The following is a 22,213-nucleotide window of genomic DNA, read 5'->3' on the forward strand; positions in this document are numbered from 1 at the left end:
ATTATTGCCATGATACTCTCACAGTTCCATCGCGATCTCCAGTGTGCGCACGCAAAAAAAAAAAAAGGACCTGCTTTGAGTATCAGTGCACCGAGGGCCCCATAGAAGTCTATGGCAGGTGCGCAAAACACAGAAACATGCGAAATACGCTGCGCAATTCTGTGAAAGAGGACACATCTGGACCTCATTAGGCTAAACAGCCTTTTAAATCAGGGCATGGATATGTCATCTATGCGTGTAAACAGGCCCTGCGTGCACAAAAAGTGCAGTGCTATGCGCACAAATCAAATTCGTTCACTGCACAAATTCGTTGCACTGAGACGTGTGCAATTGCGCACATGGTCATCAGTATAAGCCCTTAGCCTGGGTTCTCACAGGGCGGATTCACGGCAGAAATCTTGCGGTTTGGCTGCAGCGGAAAACCGTGCGATTTCTGCCGGGAGAACCGCTGCTTCAAAACCCGCGGCAGTTTTGAAGCGGCTCGAACGCTCGCTCTTCCGCTGCTGCCGGCACTCCCATACAGGTGAGCGCGACCGCAATGGAAAAAAAAAAATTGACATGCTGCTTAGCCGCAGCGGATTAGCCGTCCCGTGTGAACAAGATTTCTGAGAAATCTCGTCTACATGGCTGGCTAATCCCGGGATTAGCGTCCGCATGCGGATTCGCCGTGGCGAAATTCTGCACGGAATTTCCGCGGCAAATCTGCCCCGTGTGAACCCAGCCTTAGACTACTGATGTTGCTAGTGCACAGTATGCCTCAGTCAGTCACAGTGGTGCAACCATCCTTGTTGGTCCAGGCCTGGAGGATCACTTGAAAGCCTTATTCACACGACCGTATATACGCAGCTATTTAGGAGTGTCCAAAAAAAGTTTTGGGTGCGTAGAATAAATAGTGTTGGGAAAAAAAAAAAAAAGCATATCAGCAACCATTTTCTTGCCCCATCTTTGACATTCTTACCACCTAAATGAAGTAGAATATGGCAAAAAACAGACTGATAGACTTTGTGTAGGTTTATTAAAAGCACCAAAATTAGGAAAATCGTGGGGAAAAAATTGTCATCTTTTTTCACATTTTCAACTGCAATATGTCAAATATGTGTAAACATGCTGTACAAATTTTTGATATGCACATTTCCATCTGTTTACTTTAGTCTGGAAGCACATTGAAAAAAAAAACCAAAAAAAAAACTTTAGGGGTTTTTTCTAACCCTTTAGGCCTCATGTCCACGGGGAAAATCAGATCCGCTGCAGATTCTACATGGAGAATCTGCAGCGGGTCCCTCCTGCCCCGCGGACATGAGCGCTGAAAATAGAAATTTAAAAGCATTTACCTTTCCGTAGCGGGCGGCGAAGGTCAGCTGTTCCTCACGGCCGGATCTTCATTTTCGGCCGGCGGATGAATTCCTGACGCCGGCGGCACGTCGTCGACGTGCCGCGCGCATGCGCCGGGCACATCCGCCGAGCCGAAGCAAGGGAGATGCGGCCGTGAGGAAGAGCAGAGCTTCGCGGTCCGCTGCGGGTGAGTAAATGCTTTTAATTCCTATTTTAGGTCTCCCGCGGATCCGGACGGCTTCCATAGGCTTCAATAGAAGCCCGCGGGAGCCGTCCCCGCGGGAGACCCGCATGAAAATGGAGCATGGTCCAGATTTTTTCATGCTCCATTTTTTTTTAAATGCCTTTTATTGACGATCCGCGGGTATTTATCTACCCGCGGGTGGTCAATGCATCCCTATGGGGTGCGGATCCGCGCGCGGGAGATCCGCTGCGGATTTTAAATCACATTTTGCCCGTGGACATGAGCCCTTAGTAGACAAATTTAACATTAACAACATGTTGACAGATATTTTGGTTTCCTACACCAAGCCAAGATTGCAAAGGTGTCAGAATGATAGATACCCCACAAATGACCCCATTTAAAGAAATAGACATCTTAATGTATTCACTGAGGGGGGTCAGGAGTATTTTGACCCCAGAGTTTTTCAGGAGTTAATGCAATTTAGAGGAGAAAAAATACAATTTCATATTTTTCCAAATATGTCAATTTGCAGGTGTTTTTTTCTATAGTGCATATGAAAATAAGGATTTGCACCTCAAAATGAATACCCCTGTTTGTCCTGTCTTCAGAAACATACCCAATGTGGCCCTAATTGCCAACTTGTAGAGCCCCTGAGCTGCCAAAACGATGGAGAACCCCCACAAATGACCCCATTTTGAAAACTAGACCCCTTAACGAATTCATCTAGGGGTGTACTGCATATCTTGATCCCACAGTTTTTCAATAAATCTAAGCAAAGCAGAAGGAAAGCATAACGATTTTCATTTTTTTGGCAATTGTGCCATTTTAAAAATTGTTGGTTTTTTTTTTTGCACAGCACACATATGAATGAAGGCTTGCACCTCAGAATGGATATCCCTGTTTGTCCTGTGTTCAGAGACATGCCCATTATAGCCCCAATCTACTTATAGGACACATGGCTAGGCCTGTAATAAAGGGAATACCCGTTGGCTTTCAGGGCACAACTAAATACATTGCAGGACCCATTGCACGCTAGTGCAGAAATAATAAATTATTTTATATTCCGGTCCAAGTAAACATTGCACTAGTATGAAATGCACAAATGGTATTAGGAAGCGCACTCTTCATACATTTGGCATATCTTCAACCCATCCATGTGCCAAATATGAAATCTCCAGATAGTTTATACAAATCCCCATGCTTTACATCATTGAAAAGTTTGGAAAAAAATAACTTCAGTAAATAAAATAGAAGAAAAAGTTTATTTCATAAAATGCATTTCTAGAGAAAATTAGGTGCATATATCATTTATTTCATAATTTCAACAGAAAAATAAATACTGCACTAAAATGAATGAGGCATGTTGGGGATCTCCCCAAATGGTTTTATTATGCAGTGCACACCTTCTTCTTACATATGCGAGTGTGAAAGAAAATCAAACTTAACTCTAAAATGCAGTTATCTGAGATGAGCTGTGCAGCACTTCATGTGTTAATAGCTGAGAAAATAAAAACGCTACAATGACATTTCAGTGAAGAGATGAGTTTGGAGAAATCAATGCTTTGTACAAGATAAAGAACACGGATGACAAAGAATCCCGAAATGAGGCATCAGCCGACAGAAGCCAATGATCATGGAGCAATCCGTACTGACCATCTACTGACAGCACAGGCAATAGCAAGCAACAATTATGGCCACGTCACACATGCAGGTGAAGAACTGACCATAGTGGACGGGAAACGGCTCCGATACCCCCCGTCATTAGATTCAGACAACTTTCATACAAAGGCTATAGGATATTAAGTATTAGCTACGTTCTGCTCTTGGAATAGCTACTCCTACTAAGGGGACTTGTAGAAGGGTCCGAGTATAAGTATATTGTGATATTTCTTATTTATAACTGTATACATCCTCAAGTAGATTTCTTCTGATATTACACAACAATTTATCAAGTGCTATAGGTATTTTACATAAATAGAATATACAAGAAAGAAAAAGTTATATACACAGGAGCGATGTGCAAGTATGCAGTCATTGATTCAAATACATTCCAAATCTGCTTAGACCGTTTGTATAATCACAGTAAAGAAGCATATGGAAAAAAGGCCAGAAAAAGGACACTAGACAAATGCAAAATTACTTCTTGAGGGTTTAATAAGGACATATTCAAGGCATTTTCAGTATCTTACTGCTGCAGCTTTTATAGTAATCAGGTTGGTTGCACAGTGCCCCAAAACGGTAAGACTCCGAGGAGTCTAGCTGTTCTTACCAGAGTATATAGTAGCACAGTCTGGTCCGTAGAGAGCAGGAAATCATCTAAAAGCTACAAGTTAATGCTATTATTATACAGCGGTCAGTAGGAGTAATGACTAATAGCTGAGCGATATTAAAGACATGGCTGCACTCTGCCTTACCACCTCAAGTGCAACGCCACAGTACATTATCAGAGCAGGAGACGGATAGCTCCATTACTCCACTGTTAATACGCCTGTGGTGCTGAAATGACCTTGACACTACAGCATTTAATTCAAGGCTATATAGAATCCACTACCTCATTAATCTAGCAGTTTCCAAAGTGTGTACCAGATGCATTTCGGGACAAATGCTTATGTTAAAAGCTCCGTTGCTCGGAGATCCAGCGTCGTGTAGAAGAGGATGTATGCAGCGGAGGTCTTCACAGAGGATACTGATATTTCTGACACTTCATGGTCATCAAACTTAAACCACTTCTGTTTTGTTGCATTCTTGCAGTAAGCAGTGTAATGCCCACCATCTAATCCGCCATAGTGATTCTGTGAAGAACACAAAGTATGCAATAAGTCAGAACATTACATTTGGCCAGCAACAACAGAAATAAGTCTAGTGAATTAGGTTCTCAGTGAGAAGTTTCCTAAAAATTAAATTAATCTAATGAAGCGGTTGGTCCATTTCACCAAAGGCCTTTCAGTGCATAACACCAGTGCTGGAGCCACATATCTCAAGGAGTTTTATGATCTGCACAAATAAGGAAGATGGAACAATACAGCGCCACCTATTGGATGGCAGCATTCCTGCAAGTCAATGTCCAACTCTTTGTACAAGTCTTGACATGGATTGGAAATTGAAAACCAAGCCAGAATCCATACACAGACAGCTGTTTTGGGACGTTTGCCCCTCATCAGTGTATGTTCTGGACATACGCAGGAAAGGTAGTGCAAGCCAATCAATAATTGCGGTCTACTCTCTGATATTTGTATAGGATTTGAAAAATGCAGCTGCTGTCTTAGACCGTTTTCACTCGCCCGAGAAAATTTGCGAGATTTGTGCGTTATGAGATGCACAAATATAGACCCCATTCTTTTGAATGGGTTCACATACACAAGCAATTTATCCTAAGGCGTGCCCTTGCACCGCATCACCCACTGGTTTTCAATGGGGCTGGAGGAAACATCCCGGCTCGTGCTAGGTGCACATGGCGCGATGCGAGGTTTCCCTATTGAAAACAATGGGAGAAACTCCGCGATCCTATGCCACAGCAGAGGATTGCTACTTCCCCCGAAGTGATGCAAGGTAGTTTTGATAGAAAAACGCCTCGCATTCACAGGGAAAAATCGCATGTTGGCAAGCACGATATTGGGCCATGAATCACAACCCGATATTGCACTCGTCCATGTGAAGTTAGCCTTAGGGTGCCTTCACATGTAGTGTAAAAAACTGTGACAGACGAATCCAACGAAAATTCCATGTCTTACACGTGGATTTGCTGTGGATTCTGCCCTTTGCAAATCCGCATCAAAATTCATATATAAGACATACAAATTTTGTTCCAGATTTTTCTGCATGACTACAAAACAGTGTCCAACCAATGTACAGGTTGTGTGGTGCTGCGGTGTAATACCAGACACAACCTAGAGACAGAGATGGTTGTTTTAGAAGTATGCAGTTATGTTTTTTCAAATCCAGTATCATCCCTTTAAATGGCTATTCCTATCCCAATCAAGCCTGAGCTGGAAATACACATCTGAATGTCAAAGCCAGAGATGGCAGGAAATACAAAAAACAGCTGAGCAGGCTATTCTATGCCATTTCTGTAGCTCCCACAGAAGTGCATGATATACAGACAAGTATTCTTATCTCCACTATTATTGACTGAGATGCGAATAGCCCTTTAATGGCCATTACTGTGCTGAAAATATCCAATGCTACAGTTAATTCACTATACAGCGGATCCCTGAAACACCACAATGCAATATATTAACTAAAGCCCCATTTACACACACAGATGATCGCACAAAATTCGTCAGAAACGGACAGTTTTGAGCGATCCTTTTGCATAGGTACTAATGAGCTAATCAGCACTTCAGTACTTAATGTGCATGTATTTAGAGAACAGACAGTCTGTTCTCTAAATACATATCTATTGTTTTCCAGCGGGACAGTGGCTGTTAACAGCTGTTAAAGAATGTTATCAGTGCTGCCCGCGAAGAACTCAGCGTGAGGTCCATTTTATCTTCTCGTCCTGAGGGACGAGGATTTCATGCAGACCTGAAGTCAGCGATGGACGAAAACTGCACCATGGGCACACATTCACGCACAACGATTATAGCACAAAAGTTGGCTTTTGAGCGATCATCGTTGTGTGTAAAAGGGCCTTTAAACTTATTTATACAAGCGTCATATAGGAGAAACCAGTCAGGCACTGAATATTTACATTTAATAATGTGATAACATAATCATTGCTCTAATTATTGGTAACCAAATGATAAACTCTATTTTTGCTGATTTATGCATTTACACAACAATTAACAGTTACATCTAAGCAGGCCAAAGAAGAGAAATGTTTAAGACTGAGGAACTTACAGACACTGCAACTAAACTGTATTTCTTAAATATCTTGGGTCCTATGACATATTGTGATAAGTCAAGTTGTTCCAAAGGAAAATCCACACAAGTTTGAAGTTTTTGTTTCCAGCGTCCTTCATAAGAAAATCTAGGAAATATGCCCAGGTACAATTATTAGTCAGTGAGAGATATTATATGATCAAACGTTATGTCAAATATAGCAAAAATGTACATAAGAAAATTACCGTTTTAAGTGCACAAGGAGAACAGGCGGGAGTTTCCAAATTTCTATTTTCTTTGTGGAATCTCTTCTAGTTTTACAGTTGCTACAAAAAAATCTATTCATATCTGTGAGCTTCTCCTCTTTGGAAAAAGACTTAAGGCAATCCTAAAAGACACAATAATTACTGCATAAAGCAATGTTTTCAGTGGCTTATTTGAAACTAATTACATTGGAAAACTATATTTTAAATTCTAGGAGCATCTTAAAAGGGGTTGTCAACTGACTGATATTAAAATTAAATGTTGTTTAAGTTAAGGAAACCCCTAACAATGGGCCCCCTATGCAAAAAAAATAAAATCAATCAGAAGTTACTCACCTCTCCTCCATTCGTCCCTCACCGCTGGCTCCGGACTCCACTGTCTGTTTACAGGTAGCTGTGATGTCCCGTAAACCTGCTGTAGCAAGCAATGACCGCGCTCAGCCATGATTGCTGAGAGCCGTCTTGGCTGCTACGGCTTGTTTGTGCATAGACTGAGCATGCAAAGTGATGTCACAGGGAGACTGAAGGCCGCGGCAGAAGATGAAATGTTGATTTTTTATTTTATTGCATGGGGGACCTTAACTTTGACAACTTCTTTAATAGTGTATTCTTAGAATAGGTCATCAATATCAAATCACTGACTGAAGGAGCCGCTGCTTATCATTGTTTAACAGGCAAGCTCTGAATAAGGGCTCATGTCCACACGCTGGTTTGAACTCTGGGACCCGCGTGGGGCACCCGCGCAGATGATCCAGAGTTCAAGCCGCCCATAGGCAACTCATAGGCGCTGCAGCTTACTTAAAGCATGCGGGTTTGTTTTCCGGACCATTCGGAACTGTCACTCTGGGTGTGCTGCGGGTCTCACGGGAAAGCACGGAGAAGACGTCGGACGACCTGCATGCAGCTGGAATGTCCTCATGCCGCAGGGCAGGGTGGGATTGCACAGCGGGGCTCCCGCCCACAGAACTCGAACTGCCCATGGACATGAGTTGTAGTGGCTGTGCCTGCTGAATCGGGCTAAGCTGCAACAGATGCAATGGGCAGTATTTGCTGCAGAATCCAGAGGCAGACACCCACCCCGGATTCCACAATTCAAATCCGCCCGTGTGAATTCACCCTAAGTCAGCTAATTGGTAGGGGTCCTAGAAGTCAAATCCCACTAATCTGATATGGTTGGCCTAGCTAAATGCTTGGCCTTACTATTGGAAAGAGTCTATGATATATAAACTAGAGTATTTGTGAGAGCTTTTGGAATCTCCTTGCTGCTTAATAAAAAAAAAGTATGGCCGCCTGCAGCAATTCCTGTAGAGTAGCCACGTATCGCAGCAGATTCAGAAGGGTTTGTCCAAAAATCATACTGTATACTGTTCATGCTCTGAAATATTAGATCTGTCTAAAATCATCCACTTGTGTCTAAACTTAGAGATGGTGCAAAGTTAGCTGCAAATAAATACCTGAAGAGAACATTTGCTCGATGATGGAAGCGGTAAAGATAAGTACATAAAAGCTTCAAATGTCCGAGATTTTTTGTGGCAAGTAAGACACTGCACAGTTGATTTGAACTGGCCTTGGAAAAGTGCTACTATAATGGATTCATTGAGTTGCCGGTGTTTCATCCAAGCTATGTCTGCAGCCTGAGAATCATTCAAATGATCATTGTTTTCCTCCTTATGTCTCTTCCGGTTGTCAGCCTGCAAAAACACAGAAGTCACCCCACTTGTTACAGTCACTCAGGACTTATGGCCCATTTACATCTAACGATAATTGCTCAAAATTCATTCAAAACAAACTAAAGTGTAAAAGCGGGAAAAAAAAAAAGTGCTTACTATGCATCCACAGTTGTTTATCTCTGACTTTCAGTCAGCCAAGAAACTATCGCTGGCTTCTCGCTCAGGTGAAGCGCTGATCGAGAAGCCAGCGATCAGTGTTTCAGTCTAAATGCTCTGCACGAGCGCCGCCGACCTTAGCGGTGAGGTCAGTGCTCGTGCAGTCGTTTAAATCAGCGTTTCTCAACTCCAGTCCTCGGGGACCCCAACAGGTCATGTTTTCAGGATTTCCTCAGTATTGCACAGCTGATGTAATTATTGTTGGTGCCTCAGACATTGTCACAGGTGTTCTTACTACAGCATACCCTTAAAACATGACCTGTTGAGGGTCCCTGAGGACTGGAGCTGAGAAGCACTGGTTTAAATGACAGTTGGCCCAAGTAAAAGGGCCATAACACAGAGAAACATGATTTTTGCATTACCCACAGTAAAATCCTTTTCTTGAATGTTCTTTCGGGAAAAGGGGAGGGGAGGGGGGCAGCACAGACCTCAGGCATAGCTCTTGCCACTAGGCGGACACTAAGCAATTGAAGGGTTAACTGCTACTAGCTATATCTCTCCTGCAGCCACTAAGTTAAAGCTCCTTTTAGACTGAATTTCTCGTTTGCACGAGCGAACGAACCACTGATGTCATCGCTAGCTCGTTTGTTCACATGCAGCCTGTTTAGACAGGCAGATTCATCATTGACTCGTTCAACGAGAATCGTTCAGCATTTTCACATTCGCTGTATAAGTGCATGAGAACAATAAAACAATCTGTGATTAAACGAAACAAGAAGTAAACAAGCCAACGATGATTTTTAGGTCTGCATAAAATGAACGAGAAGCGAATGATTCTCATTCATTTTTGCTCCTTTGAATGATTTTTATTTATGCATTTATTTATTTTTAACTCTAAATCATTTAGTGTAAAAGGCACCTTAAATCAGTTTGTACGGAAGCAGTAGAAGAGAGTAAGAGCTCTATGACTAAGTCAACATGTGAACTGGAATAAAACATACAATCAAATCACGGCATATTCTATCTGGCTGTGTGATCTCGCATCGCAGCCCCTTTGTTGTTCACACGTCTGAAGAAGGACCTCCACAACCTATGGTAGATGTGGAATATGAGAGTTTCCTAGCCATGAGCATAATCATAGTCCTGCACTCTCAAGACTGCGGGTTCAACAGCCACGCCATTAAACGTAGCGCATGTATGTGGGGGGTGAGTGCTGGGCTGCCGCAACAGATCGTGTCCGAGTGGAAATGACCAGGGTGCGTCGACCAGTAGAGATCAGTGTAGCAAGGTCGACGTGGCCAGTGTGGCGCTATGAGGATCATTGAAATGTTCTCCAGTTTGGCCTTCTTGAGGAGCAATGGAATTAGAGGACTCATCGGGAAGATATACAGGAAGAACTGATTCCATGGTATCGCTAGTCTGTGACACAAACACCGGGAGCTGACTGTTGAGTCTAGACGTCATTAGATCCACTTCCGGAACGCCTCATATGTTCGTGAAGACTTCCTTGTATAGCACCAACTCTCTGGGGTCTACTCGCTCCCTGCTGAGAAAACCTGACATACAATTTTACACACTGGGATGTGGATGGCCGTGATGGCTAGAACGTGTGCCTCAGCCAAGCGTAGAATTGAGACTGCCTCTATCATCAAAGTTGTGCTCCTTGCGCCACCCTGATAATTTATGTATGCAACAATCGGCGCGTTGTCAGTTTGAACACGGATTGGGTGGCTGGACACAATTTCAGACCAAAGAGTCAGGGACAGGAGGATGTCTTCAAGTTCCAGTACATTGGTTTGAAGGGATGATTCTGAGCTGGTCCACGGTCCTTGCACTGTCAAAGACCAATCCAGGGACTTGTGCAATCTTCTCCAACTAGATAGGATGGCTTGTTGTAGTGGGTGAATGTAGAACAGGATTGTGTCAAATGCAGTAAGTGTCCCAACACCCGCAAGTCATGGCAGATGGAGAGGGGAATGCGTAATCGCAGAATGGGGACCCGTTCCTGGAGAAGTAAGAGTTCTTCTCTTGGAAGTTGCACTTTCGCCTGAACTGCGTTGAAGAACAGGCGAGAAAGGTGAGCTGATGTGTTAGGGCCAGGCTGGATTTTGGATAATTGATAATCCACCCAAAGCAAATCAGAGTGTCCAGTACTATCTCGAGGCTTTCCGAATTGGCCCTAAAAGATGGTGCCTTGATCAGTAGGTCACCCATATAAGAGATCATCTCAGCCCCCCTGTAATCAAGAATCACCACAACAGCCAACAGGACCTTCATGAACACTCAAGGAGCTGTTGCTAGGCTGAGTGGCAAGGCCACAAATTGGAAAGGATTTGAATGGATTGAAAAACAAAGAAATAACTGGTGTGACTGGCGAATTGGATTGTGGAGATTGGCCCCTTTGATGTCCATCGAAGATAGACATTTGCCTTGATTCATACAAGCAATCACTGCTCCGAGGAACTCCATGCGAAAACGGCATACTATGAAGTAACGACTCAGGCATTTGAAATCTAGGACTGGGCGAACCGATCCGTCTTTTTAGGCACAACAAAAAGGAAGTAAAAGCCGGTAAAACTGTTATGAAAAACTCGGACAAATGACTCCCTGTTTGAGCAAGTCCTGAATAGCTCGAAAGAACTGGGAGGATCTGTCTGGATAGGGCTGCAGGGAAGAACTGAAAAAGTGATCTGGGCAAACAGAAAGAAAACTGATAACGTATCACAAAGATACGATCTTGCGCAGCTAAGTGTCTTAGATGTGAGAAAGCCACACATTCCTGAAGAGGAGACGGCCCACCATCGTGGATGACAGGGATGGGTCCGCCCCTCATGCAGAGAAAGATTTAGCCAAAGAGAGCTTGGTTGCTTAAGTGCGGGAATGCCAGGAAGGGCCTGGTTTGTAGGATGGATGTTTTTTTTGTGATTCTGAGAGGACGGACGTGACTCTGAAGACTGACGGCTAAAGTGACGAAAGGAGCAAAAATTAGGTTTCTTCTTCTTATTGTTGTACTAACAAGTGCATCTATTTTGTGAAAGATGAGAACCCTTTCCTCCTTTTGCTTCTGTGACAATTACATCCAGGCAACTGCTGAAAGAGGAGATTCGGTAAAGGGAAGGCTGATTAAAGTCCTTTTGGAGGTGGTGTCTGCAGACCAATATTTTAGCCACAGCATGCAGTGAACTGCCACAGAAAGCACGGAGAAACACGATTGGAGCCTGGCGGCCTCGGTGATTAACTTGCCTCCCTGTGAGAGCTGAAGAGCAAGTTCAGCCAACTTCCACTGGTAAACACTGGATAGGATGCATCAGCGTAATTGTTTCAGATGAAGCCCTAGTAACTCAGAATGAGGCAAAGAAGACGATGGGCCGACCCTGTGGCCTCAAATGATTAATTTTGGCAAAGGATTCCAGCCGCTTATTATGATGGTCCTTGAAAGATAATACATCTGCCAGGGAAAAGTAGTGTGTTTGGAAAGATGAGACACGGGAGGAGGACTACTTTTTAATTGATTTCTCAGGGAATAGATACATTTTATTAAGTCGTTTAGGGGAGAGAAAACACTTATTCGGAATAGACCACTCTCCTCGGACACGACATCATCAATTTCTGTGTGAGTGGGGTATGTCTTATGTGAATGTCTTGGGCATCAGAAGAAGTCTGTAATTGCAGAAGGCTCTTGGTCCTTGGAGTACCTCCTCTTTCACCTCCTCTATAAGGTGGTCTACCATGACAGAAATTTTGGATGACTGTTCCTCATCTAAGGAAGAGTCGGAATCTATAGGGGATCAAACATTGGGACTCAGAGGGTGAAGGAAAGGCAGAGGAAGGATGCAACAGAATATGACCGCGCGACTTTGGATACCATAGCCGTTTCTTAGATCTGCCATACATATGGTCTGGTAGTAACGATTCCTCATTAGACCCTTCATTCAGGTTCTGGCTGGCTGTCCTGCCCAGCATCTTCCCAATAGAGCTGAAGGGAACCACCTCTTCCCTGGCGACTTAATAGGGGCATTCCAAAAGGAAAAGCAAACAAAGGAGCGCGGACACTGGAAGCAGAAACGTCGCAGGGACCAAAGCAGTCAAAACTGCCTGGGAATGTGGTGCGGCCTAGAGAAGGCCGCCCATCCAAGGGGGAAGACTCTCTCCTAGCAGGTAGAAATGGTATAGGCTTTAGCTAATGCATGAGGAAACTGATGTGAAAGTGGTGCCGGATATGCATTAAGAGGCTGCACTGCATGGAAGTGGCTGCAATACATAGGAGTTTTCCAGAGTGTGACAGGCAATCAGATGAGGGAGCAAGGATGTAAGTGTGTGCTTTTTGCTGTAGTAGCCCTTTAAGAAACATAAAAATAAGTAAAATAAAATAAAAAACACATACATACACACACAAACTGGCGCATATATAAAGGTAGCCTGCATTTACTAAGACTGCAGCACAATCAACAAAAGATGTGAATGAATATTAAATGTGAAGTAAAAATCAACTGTAATGGAAGACAAGTATTGAATAGGACAAAAGATGGACGTTTTAGTTGATGTAACTGCTTGGTCCATAACACATCTAACATAAAACGAATCCTTTCAGCTACAAACACGAACAAATGGTTTTGCTTACTTACTCTCTACAAGGATCATCAAAAGGACACGTAAAATAGAAGACAAAATGAGATATTTACACCATGTATACTTTATAGAATCTTTACAAGTAGAACATGATTACTAATACATCACTGCACCATATTAACCCCTTAAGAACATGGCCTATTTTGGACCTAAGGACGCAACGATTTTTTTAGGATTTTCATCTCCGCTTTTTAAAAAACATAACTTTATTTTTTCACTGTCGACAGCCATCTGAGAGCTTGGTTTTTGCGTGGCAAACTAGTATTTATTGGCACCATGTAATTTATTGCAAAACTATTGTAATTTTTTGGGGGGAGGGCAGAGAAAAAAACCCAAAATTTAGCTTTTTTCACAGCGTTAGGCTAATTTTACACGGGCAAGTGCAATATCGAGCTGTGAATCACAGCCCAATAGGGCGCTCACCAACATGCAATTGTGCCGCAGTTGCAAGGCCTTTTTTTGGAACAACACAGCTTTGCATCACTTTGGGGAAAGAAGCGATCCTCAGCCACGGCTGACGATCGCAGAGTCTCTGTGTTTTCATGCCCAAAAATAGGATATGCCACAATTTTTTCCTGCGCTGCAATGCAGGGAAAATTTTAAAAAGAAAAATTGCTCATTTGTGTGACGCCATTAAAAACAATGGGGCTCACATTCATGCGTCTCGCAACGCACAAATCATGCATGATTTTCTTGCCTGTGTGAAGCTGGCCTTAATCATACAACATAAATGACAGGATATTTTTTTTCCCCTGTTTAATTTCTTGTATAGGTTGTTACGGATATGATGATACCAAATGTGGACTTTTTAGTTTTTTATACACAAGCAGGGAAAAGCGCGTAAAAAATGGTTTAGTAGGGGACCTAAAACATAAAAGCTCTGATTGCTGTGATAATGCACTGCAGTACTTCTGTACAGCAATGGCTTATTGCTTACAATAGTGATTCTAGACCATGACAGGCCAACACACCAGTGCCTGGCGTCCAGTTGACATGGCATCGGCCCTCCGCGATTTAATCCGATACTGATGCTCAATTACAGCGGAGGTCAACTGAGCCAAGAAGCTCTAATGGGCATAGTGTGACAAGTATTGATCACAAAATTACACCATATTCTAGGGACATTGTCAATTCCATTCTGCTTCTTATTCCCCTCTGTGGTCAATGCTTCTAAGATTCTCATATACAACAAGTTCTATCACCGAGATACCCCTTTAAATATTAGAAGTACTTAGTTGAAACCCTGACGTTGCATATAGAGAGATATTTACAGTAGTGTACTGTATTTTAAAGTGATGATAGAGACATTCTTATAGTATAAAGAACAAATGAGTTAAGTGGAAAGCACATTACCTTATTGAGATCCTCATGGAGTCCATCCATTAAGAACAGCAGCAGCTCCTGGGAGTCTTGCTGGCTGTACCCAGCAAACTGGTCATTGATTTTCCCAATTGTTATCTTGAAGTCTTTAGGACTGATATATTTATATTGACCTGTCCAAAGAGCTTTCATTATAATACCAAATTCTTCAGCCACTTCTCCTTTATGGCCTAGAAGATTAGATCTGTACATAACAAAAAAAGAGAGTGAAACAAAAAAAGCAATTATGGAAATAAATTTCTACTATGTCTCAAGACCCATTTAGACAACAATTCTCGCTCAAAAGACCTCTTTTGAGCGATATTCGTTGTGTGCATTTACACGGCAAGATGATCTCTCAATATTCGCTCAAACGGCAGTTTGAGTGACAGTTTTGAGCGTTCACTTTGCATAAGTGTGTAAATGACGGCTCACACAAGCGGGACCGCTATCTTCTGTATACAGCTATTGGCTTCTTGGAGCGCTCAGCTGCTATACAACTGAGCGCGCTGAGCGGGGTATGCGGAACACAGCTGGAGCGTAGTCTTCTGCATACTTCTGCTGTGTTCACAAAGCGCAAAGCTGGTATACAGCTGAGAGCTCCGAGCGGGGTATGCAGAACACAGCTGGAGCGCTGTCTTATTCATACTCCGGCTGTGTTCTCCGAGCGGGACAGCAGCTGAAACAATAGTATCAGCGGTATCCCGCTGAGAATTCAGCGCGTGACACTGATAAGGCTCATCGTTCTCCTTTAGCTAGCTGAAAGACAACGATGAACGACTCGTTAACGAAAACTGCACGATGTTCGTGCAGTTAGACGCAACGATTATCGCTCAAAAGCGAGAATCATTGTGTATAATGGGCCTTTAGAAGAATACAGCACACTTCTCTGCCACAGATTCATGCAGTGTCAGGCTGGGCTCACACGGGCGGATTTGGATTGCGTATTTTGCAATCGGCGTCTGCAGTGAAATGTGGGCATTGAAAGGCATGCATTTTAGCTTTTCCATTCACACTCGCGAATACGAATGATGTATTTCGCAAGTAAAAGAAACATTGTGGCATGCTCTGTTTTGCTGCAGATGGCCTCTATTGAAGTCAGTGGGGGCTGTCTGACCCACAGCCCATATGCAATTAACATTGCGTATGGGCTGCAGGTACCTGCATCATCAATAAGCGATGGCGCCGGACATACAAAAAACAAAACAACCCTGTGCTGCGCATGACCGCATAATACAGTGGAAACAGGTACGCAGGATCCCCAGCCGGTCTCAAAGCTAGAATCTGCTGCCGGCCTCCCACATATGGAATCCAGTCCGCCCGTGTGGGCATGGCCTCAGATATTGGGTCTATAACTCTAAAAATATGAGGTCTTGGCTTATTTTTATGCTGAATTGTCAGTTTGTAATGTACACTCCTGGACCTCTTCTCTATAAAGTTTGATAGGTCTCCTTTAAAGATCAACTGGCAAAGCTAATTAAAACATAAGCTTGCAGAAAATAAAGAACATGCATCTAGAATCAACCAAAAATTCTATTAGTTGCTTCTTCTCTTACCTGTTAATATCTGCCTGGTAGTAGTTCTTGTGGAAGTACTCCGCCAAGTGAGGAGTGTTACAGAGACATTGTAAGATGGAATTCATGTAACAAGTATTGCCAAGGTTCCTCAGACCAGTAAGAGCGGGGCCCGCACCTCCAAACACTGGATTGAGGCTGCGGATCTTAGATGCAGATAACTTTGTGATCTCCGTTTTAGCGTGGGTTGTTGGTCTGCAAGAAAAATCATTTTTTACCAATAAGAAGGATTTTCCAATCTTCAAAAGGTATAACATAAAAGCAGCGTATGGTGTAACTATTGGGCTTCGTAAGTTAAGGTTTAGAGGCCATTCATGTGGGTGAGAGTTACGCCACAGGTTCCTAAAGGGGTTGTCCGGCAACGCAGGGGGAACTTTTTTTTATAATAATAATGCTTTCTTTTCACTAACCATTTTAAAACAGCATACATGGGTTCAAAACGCCATGCATATTACCTGTTATTTTTCTTACTTTGTAAACTAATGTTGCAAGCAGATTTCAAAGATGGCGCCGTCGTGCTACAATCCCACAATCCCCCATCTGTGTGTGCGCTCCCAATGATGGCAGGACGAACTAAACTCATCGACAGCCTCTCCTGCCCCCGCCCTCGCTAATTTCACTGTACAGTATGAGACGTTCTCCTGCCCCCGCCCATTTCACTGTACAGTATGAGACGTTCTCCTGCCCCCGCCCATTTCACTGTACAGTATGAGACGTTCTCCTGCCCCCGCCCATTTCACTGTACAGTATGAGACGTTCTCCTGCCCCCGCCCATTTCACTGTACAGTATGAGACGTTCTCCTGCCCCCGCCCATTTCACTGTACAGTATGAGACGTTCTCCTGCCCCCGCCCATTTCACTGTACAGTATGAGACGTTCTCCTGCCCCTGCCCTCGCTAATGTCACTGTACAGTATGAGATGTTCTCCTGCCCCCACCCTCGCTAATTTCACTGTACAGAACGAGACGTTCTCCTGCCCCCGCCCATTCTAGTTTCACTGTGTTGACTGTCTGCGAATCTATGCCTGTCAGGTGTGATACAGCATCTCTGCAGACAGTATCACACCTGACAGGCATAGATACACCCCCCCCCCCTAACATATTCACCCCGTTTATATGCTGTCCAATCCCCCCAGTCAGTGTACACTGCAAGTCCGATTCTTGTCCATGAAATACACATACAGTATATGGATGGAAGATATGAATGTTACATTTCTTTAGCATTATGCAATGATGGAGTTCCTTACTAGGCTATAGTAAGGCTGAATTGCTTTGAATTGTTTCAGTCATCGGTAAAACAATCTTCGGGTTTAGACAGTGATGTTTCAGATTTAATTTTTACTTGTAGCAAAAAACACATTGTGATAAAACTTAATCATCCCTCTATTTATGTGATATCTATGAAGGGGACCTGGGCACATACATGGTGCAAACATAATTTGGGCTATAATTTAATGTTCCAATTACACAGATGAAACTTACTTATTTTCACGGTTGATTATTGGTGTTAGTTTCCTCTTTTCCTCATCTTTAATAGCCTGGGTTAAATCCGGTGAAGAATACGATCGTTTCAACTTTGTTTGCTCCTTGTCCACATCTGAATGTGCCTGAGGCTTCACTTTTTGAATTGGAGTAGCTGATGGAGCAGATGACGGAGCCATTTCAGGTGGATACATGTGAACCGTGTGCGTTGGTGAATGATAATAGCGGTAAGTACCAGTTACAGGCTCAAGAAACTGTAAGTGGGTGAAATAAATTAGTTTAATCGGAATTTTTTTAAATATATTTACGCGATTTCTTTATATTCAGATAATCCTAATGATCATCTTCACATTAAGTATAAATCTCAATCACGGCAGATTCCCTGTGTGCGGGCTCAAAGAGCATTCTCCGATATGTTCTCCTTTTGAATATTGTGCTAAGAATTGACTGCGCTAATTCCATAAGGTTAAACGGCAGAGATCACAGATTAGAGCACGTGTCGAACACAAGGCCCGCGGGCCGAATCCGGCCCGCTGCCTTGTGTTATGTGGCCCGCCGACGCCGCTCATCACTGCAGCGATTACCAGCTGGGGTGCCGCAGCTCCCCGCTGGTAATTGCGCTATTACCGCTGATCCCGGCGCACACTGACGTCAGTGTGCAGCCAGGATCCTCCTCCCCTGAGTCCACTGCTCTTCAGTTCTGCAGGAGAGGACTCGGGGAGGAAGCGTCCCAGGCTGCACACACTGATGTCCGTATGCATCCAGGAATCAGCGCGAGAAGAGGAGGAGTGGCGCTGACAGCAGGAAGGAGGCAAGTATATGGGTTGGGGGGGGGGTCATTACTGAGGGGGGACTGGAGAAGATCAGGGAGAAGATGCGGTAAGGAGTCAGCCTTGGGAGGAATAGGAGACTATAGAATTATTTTTTTTTAATGACAAAACCCCTTTAAGATATATATTTTACAACAGCTTGATTTTCTACTGAGCCTTTTTCTGAGCTAAGAATAGTTAAGAATGTGTGTGAATGTTTGTATGTGGCATTTTAAAATGCTAATTACCTTAACCCAACCTTCAGGCATTCCTGGTACTGTTCTACCCATCTCTTCACTTCGAGCTCGCATTAAAGGCTCTCTCTGAAACAAAAGACAAAGATAAAAATGCTTTACCATTTGCAGCAAACAATTTACATCTTTACATTTCCGTTCATTTATATAAACTCTCTGGAAAAAGCTTATGATTCCACAGTAAACTGAAGGCCAAAATACTCACTTTAGGTTTATCATCTTCAGCAACCTCTTTTGTAATTGTATCCGCTTTATCGTCTTGAGGCCCTTTATCCACTTCATGCTGCAAAACAAAGTACAGTGTACATTATCAAAACATAATACATGGAGTTCTCAATACTACATATCTGCATGGTAAACTTGGATCAATCACAGACCACATTTGACCCTAGAGAGGGTTGACCAACATTTGGCTTTTTGCACTTACACCAGAGGACATTTGCTGTATTTCTCTGGCCTTCTCAAAATCCAACATTCAATTTTATGTTGCCGTGCTAACATGGAAATGAACAAACAGGAATTAAGGGTATGAACAAAGCTATGATACGCGGTGAATGTAGCAATGAAAATCAATGGACTTTCATACCTCCATGCACACCACGTGTAGACAGTGTTTCCAAAACGGCAGTAAAATAAATCGCAGCATGCTGTGCTCTACTCCTCTACGTATGGTACAGAGTCCTGCTATGGGCTCTGTATCATAATGTTGCCCCTACACAGGCAGTGCGAGAGGGCCACGTTTTGAAACGCATCCCTGTTCTGAACAGAGCGGGAAACTTGAAAAAAAAAGAAACACTGTGAAAGTCTGTGACATCACATCCCCGGACATGTGCAGTGCATACCCTGCTGATACCCGGTCTCTGCCGGCAGAGCGAAAGTCCTCCGTATGTGTAGGCGAACTTTGAGACACTGTACTACTCCACATCTAAATTGTGTGGTGAGGCATGTCATACACCTACAGCCTTGATGGACCCAAAAGTACACTATTGTGGCCTCCAATGGGTGAATGAAAGTCTATGGCTATGTTCAGCATAGGTTCATAGAGTTTTCCTGACGCATCCACTGAGGGTGTTCATCCGAAAGCAGTGTGAACATGGCCTAATCTGTGGGGAACCTGGCAACATGTGATAAACTCTCCTACAGGGAAAATAAAACACTGCACAATACCCATAGAAATTAATGTCTTGGTTGTATAGAGCACATGTTGTGTCCACCAGAGAGAGGAGCTCTTTGAAGTCATTCTTTGCTTTGCCTAATTGAAGAATGTCCAAAATGAAGGTTTTCCTTTGAAAATATTAAAAGCCTGATAAGGGTTGTGGTGGATCTGCTGTAACTACCTGTAGATCTCGGCTAATTGTTGGGCAGCACCTAGACTTGTAAATCGAGACAATGACAAGCCCAATCGGCAATTATCGGTGATCCGAATGAAGATATAATAGAACAACTGAAGTGTGAAGGGAAATGTAAAGGTATTTAAAGAAATGACTCTTCTGAACCAGACAGTCTATTTAGTTTACAGCTCACTTCACCTGAAAACCAGATCATAAAGACATATGAACTAAATAAATGTACCTTCTTAGGAACAGCAGACGCGGTCACTTCTTTCTTTCTCTCATTTTGCTCCGAGTCAGCTTTTTTTATTTCTTTATTTTCTTTATCAATCGCAACTTTTTTTTCTGGATCTTTTTTCTGAGGAGAATCGGAGCCAGATTCTTGGATGTTGACCCGATTCATTTCTTTTTCTTCTTGGGTACTAGCACTTTTGATTTCTTCTTTGTCTGTGTTCTCTTTATGATCTTGGTGTTTCTCCGGTATTTTTCTATCCGGTGAAGAATGGATCTCTACTTTGGAAAGTTTGGTGTCTAACGATGGCTTTGTGGAACGATCAGGAATAATTTTACCAGTTTGCGCTGAACTGTTTTCTTTTACTTCAGTCTTCGTTTTTTTGGGATTGTCACCAATTTTAACAGCTGGCTTCTTTGTGCGATCAAACTACACGTTACATATATAAAAGGCAATGGCACATTAGAAAAGGAGCAGAAAAAAACCACTTGTATATGCAATGTTAAAAGGGACTCGAACCTCAGTTGAGCCGCATAAACTAAAGTAATAGGGTGCATAGTATCGAAGTTCCAGGGTGAAAATTTAAACTTACATTTCTCCCGAGTTCCCCACAAACCTGCCGCTTACTACTGAATGCACACATAATGAAGAGGGTTATGGTCCATTTACACGAAACGATTATTGCTCACAATTAGTTCAAATGAACAAATTTGTGTCATAATCGTGCAGTGTAAATGCAAAAATTGCTCATAATTCCTTCACAAGTCATTATCGCTGGCTTCTCATTCCGTGTAAACGCTACCCGCTTAGCACTTCATTTTAGAAGTTGAAACGCTGAGCGAGAAGCCTGCGGTCCAGAGAAGAAATCTGTCAGTCTATACGCTCTGTACGAATACTAAAGACCTTAGCGGTGACATCAGCCCTCGTGCAGTCGTTTACCCGACAGTTGTCCTGTGTAGAAGGGCCATTAGTAACCTTTATTGTAGCATGGAAAGGCCCTTATACACACACCGATTATCGCTTAAAATTCGCTCAGCAGCCATCTTTTGAGCGATAATCGTTGTGTGTAAATTTGTGCCCATCGTGCACTTACCATGCACTTTTTGTCAATCGCTGAGTTCAGCTCAACTTAAAATCCGTCGTCCCTGATAAGAGGGACAGCACACAGAGTTCTTCATGGGCAGCGCTGATAACATTCTTTCAGCTCCTGTGGTGCTGGAGAACAATAGCAATGTATTTAAAGAGCAGACCACCTGCTGTTTTCTAAATACATGCAAATTAAGCTAGTTAGCTAGTAATGGCCTGATTAGCCCATTAGAAGCTAATGCAAAATGATCGCAAAACTGTCAAATTTTGAGCGATCATGAGTGTGTAAATGGGGCGGAAGGTAGTCGTGATCATAGCGGAGGCAAAACCACTGTCCTGCATCTCACAGCTCCCACTACTGAAGGAAGCATTTCTGATAAGATAATTAGACAATTTGTATTCGTAAAGCCCCATTAACACTGACAGATGATCGCTCAAAAGTCGCCTAAAAGATAGTCTTCAGCGATCATCTTTGCATACTTTATAGTACCTAAAGCATGGTTTAGGCACAACGATTATCGCTCAAAAGATGCCTTTCGAGCGATTTTTGAGCGAGAATCGTTGTGTCTAAATCAGCCTTAAGTAGCTACTGTAGAATATGCAAGCGCAGCGGGACACTGCCGGGGCCTCTAATAGAAGAATACAGCTGTTTTGCACAAACAGCTGTATTCTTCTCCGCTCTGACTGCTGGTGTCCCCCTGCTGTGAATTCACAGTAGGACACAGACACAGAGAATCTTATCAGCGCAGCCAGCTGATAACAGCCTGCTCTGCTGATAACAGCTGATCGCTCAATTCTAGCAAGCTACAATTCAGCAATGAACGACTTGTGCATGAAAACTGCACAGTGTCCAGCATTTAGACAGAATGAGAATCGCTCAAAAGACGGCTTTGAGCGATTCTCGTTGTGTCTAAAAGGGCGTTCTCCACGGGAGTCAAAAAGCATTGGCCCCTTTTATTCCAAGATCCATATTTATCTAGGGATCTTGAAAAAAACCCTGTATTAATTTTTAAGAGAAATAGAACGATACAG

The 22,213-nt window shown here is 43.1% G+C and overlaps 1 protein-coding gene across 1 annotated transcript in view; it reads right to left on the minus strand.

Moving 5' to 3' along the window:
* Positions 1-2,759: 2,759 nt before the first annotated feature.
* Positions 2,760-22,213, minus strand: part of USP8 (ubiquitin specific peptidase 8) — a 42,790-nt gene continuing 23,336 nt past the window's right edge. The window contains exons 11-20 of the mRNA XM_066592648.1: positions 20,105-20,524; positions 18,738-18,815; positions 18,527-18,601; positions 17,470-17,723; positions 15,971-16,183; positions 14,409-14,619; positions 8,055-8,291; positions 6,583-6,725; positions 6,356-6,485; positions 2,760-4,308 (exon numbers count right to left, since the gene is read on the minus strand). Coding sequence (XP_066448745.1) covers positions 4,123-4,308; positions 6,356-6,485; positions 6,583-6,725; positions 8,055-8,291; positions 14,409-14,619; positions 15,971-16,183; positions 17,470-17,723; positions 18,527-18,601; positions 18,738-18,815; positions 20,105-20,524 — 1,947 coding nt within the window. The 3' untranslated portion in view covers positions 2,760-4,122. The remainder of the gene's footprint in view (positions 4,309-6,355; positions 6,486-6,582; positions 6,726-8,054; positions 8,292-14,408; positions 14,620-15,970; positions 16,184-17,469; positions 17,724-18,526; positions 18,602-18,737; positions 18,816-20,104; positions 20,525-22,213) is intronic.

This window comes from Eleutherodactylus coqui, chromosome 2 (genome assembly GCF_035609145.1).
Source record: "Eleutherodactylus coqui strain aEleCoq1 chromosome 2, aEleCoq1.hap1, whole genome shotgun sequence".
In the NCBI taxonomy this organism is placed as follows: Eukaryota; Metazoa; Chordata; class Amphibia; order Anura; family Eleutherodactylidae; genus Eleutherodactylus; species Eleutherodactylus coqui.